General features: G+C 32.2%; 1 protein-coding gene across 1 annotated transcript in view; it reads right to left on the bottom strand.

Annotated features, from left to right (window-relative positions):
• Positions 1 to 2,714, bottom strand: part of LOC110025690 (succinate dehydrogenase subunit 4, mitochondrial-like) — a 15,722-nt gene that overhangs the window by 602 nt on the left and 12,406 nt on the right. Inside the window, exon 2 of the mRNA XM_020726301.1 lies at positions 530 to 652. Within this exon, the coding sequence (XP_020581960.1) occupies positions 530 to 652 (123 nt within the window). The remainder of the gene's footprint in view (positions 1 to 529; positions 653 to 2,714) is intronic.

The following is a 2,714-nucleotide window of genomic DNA, read 5'->3' as shown; positions in this document are numbered from 1 at the left end:
GGGGGGGGGGGTGTGAGATGTGAAATAAATGAACAATGATCATCTAGAGTGCAAGATACAAAATTCAATTTATAACTTGAAGAGGATGCCGTACAACTCTTAGCACCCAAAGTTTCATATTTACAGTTATAACACCTTTGTACCATAAATCTATTCATGAAAAGTGTATTTCACTTCTAAGAAGGTAGTGGTGGTGGTATTTTTAGTATGATCTCAAAGATTTGAGGGGTATGCAAGTAAATATGAAGGTTTAGGTATTAGAAATGTCTGGTATGAATGTAACTGTCAACTATATAAGAAATGTCTGGTATGAATGTAACTGTCCCTTTTTTTTAAATACAGCTGAAGAGAGCAGAACCACTAGACGGGTTTAGTTGCATGTTCTATTCATCAAGCCAAATTCAAAGCTCTATTCCAGTGTGTAAAGCAAAAGCAAAAGCAAGCATAAATCCATGGAGTATGTTGGTTCAAATATTTTTATTTTGCAGAAATAAGAAAGAAGAAGTTGGGCAACATAGAAGTTGAGTACCTCAGTGGTTGTTGATTGGGAGAGATGTTTCATGCCTCTGCTCTGCGCCTCAGCAAAGGAGCGGAGAGCGATAGAGTTTGTGTATCCGCCATATGGAACTTGGTGAGGTCTCCATGGAAATATCTGCTCATAATAGATATAGGTTAGTAACGTAGGATAAGCATGGGCGTTTGTTTTGTTCTTTGGAATTTAGCCAATCAATTGTAAGTGAAATCTCACTAAAAGAAAGGTGTAAATACAAAATTATGCATTGACCCCAATGCTCTTTGAAAAAAATGAAAATTTTAAGCCAAGTTTTATAAGATGGGAAGCTCAATTATTTTGATGAAGGGGGTCATAATAAAGAAAATAATATAAGAATCCAAAGATTTTCATAAACTTCAAGAATAATTCATCATGCATGAAGAATATGTTGAAGAGCCGCTAGATCAATAAGATATAGATAATGAAGATTAGATGTTGTAGAGCCGCATGATCATTGGCATCAACCGATAATATTTAAACAATCAAATGGCAGATAGCTAAAAACTATGGATTCATCGTTTATAAGGAAACCATTTTCAAGGATTCATATACAAAAAAAGCTAAGAACGAGCCCATGGATTGATCATTGGCATCAACCGATAGTATTTAAACAATCAAATGGCAGATAGCTAAAAACTATTTTTATGTTTGTTATTGTAATAATTTATTTTTTATTAGTAATTTTATATGTAAATACTCATTGAAAGAATGAACAAACTAAATTTTCTTAGCCACTTTTTTTTTACATAATATCAATGCAAAATTAGAATTTTTTTGCGCTTAATATTTGTTCTCTCTACTCTTTCTCCAATAACTTTCTATTTTGAGTTCTTCTTCTCATTATGTTTGATTTCTTTGACTTCCATCCTAAGGAATTGACTATCATGAATGGTAAAATTCAAACTAAAAGAGACTCCAGAAATTTTAAACCTCATATCACTTGAATTAAAAACCAAACTAAAAGAGACTCCAGAGATTTTAAACCTCATATCACTTGAATGAAAAAAAATTATATGACGTGGTCCCAAATCGTGAAGACTTTCTGAAAAGATAAAGGAGAGAAAAATATGTCTTGTGGATCAATCCTGCAGTCGAAAGTCTAGAAGTTTATACTTTGGCAGAAATAAATTTCATGATCATGATATAGTTGTGGAATAAATGTGTCATATTTGCTCCTATCTAAAAAAAAATGCAAATAAACTTACCCAAAAGTAAAAGATGTTGCATTTATCTATGAAATAAAAACAAAACTTAACGACAGTGTAGCATTTATGTCATTGAATATTTTAATGTCATAAAGGTTTACTGGCTTGAATTACATAGATCTTAATATGATGTGTTGTGAAGATACAATAATCTTCAAGCAAATTGTGAAAAAAGAGAATATTTGAGTTTGTTGTACGACTCAATAATGATTTTGATCAAGTTCGAGTCTAAATTTTAAGTAGAGAATCCCCACTCTCTCAATAAAGTTTTTTTTTCTCTGGTACGAGCTCAAAAAGAACCACAAAGCTCGACAATCTAATCTTTAAAATATTTTTCATGATAACCATTGACCACCAAGATAAGGAATGTTCTATTACATGTTCGTCCCCCAAAGATGAACACAAGGCTCCCCTCAAGGCCAATCTTTAGTGTAACTATTGCAAATGAAATGACAGATCAAAGAGAAATCCCGAAGATTTCATAGAAGCCTCAGATTTATGATTGGAAACAAAGAAGGACAAACTCTCTTGCTAAAAATGGTATGGCCACCAACTTTTACGTCTTTAGTGCCTCAAATACATATTTTTAAACTTGGATCCTTGATTTAGTTGCCACCAATCACATGACAAATCTTGTCAATAATTTTCAAGCCTACAAATCACATCCCAGTAATAGAAAATAAAGTGGCAGATGATTCCATAAGGCAAGGTAATATCTTTATTTTTCCCAATTTTACCCTTAATAGATTTTTATAGGTTCCTCACGTTATAGTTAGTATTTTATCAATTCATAAAATTACCAAAGATCATAACTATAAAGTCACAATTTTCAAATTATTGTATATTACAGGACCTCACAATGAGGTAGCCGATCGCACAAGCTAGAGAGAAGGATTATCTATATCTTCTTCATGAGCAATCAATTAACATACTCCTTCATTTTCACCGACAATATT

Source organism: Phalaenopsis equestris, unplaced genomic scaffold (assembly GCF_001263595.1).
Source record: "Phalaenopsis equestris unplaced genomic scaffold, ASM126359v1 Scaffold000326, whole genome shotgun sequence".
NCBI lineage: Eukaryota > Viridiplantae > Streptophyta > Magnoliopsida > Asparagales > Orchidaceae > Phalaenopsis > Phalaenopsis equestris.
Note: the sequence above shows the minus strand (reverse complement) of the source record. Positions and strands in the feature narration are given on the sequence as shown.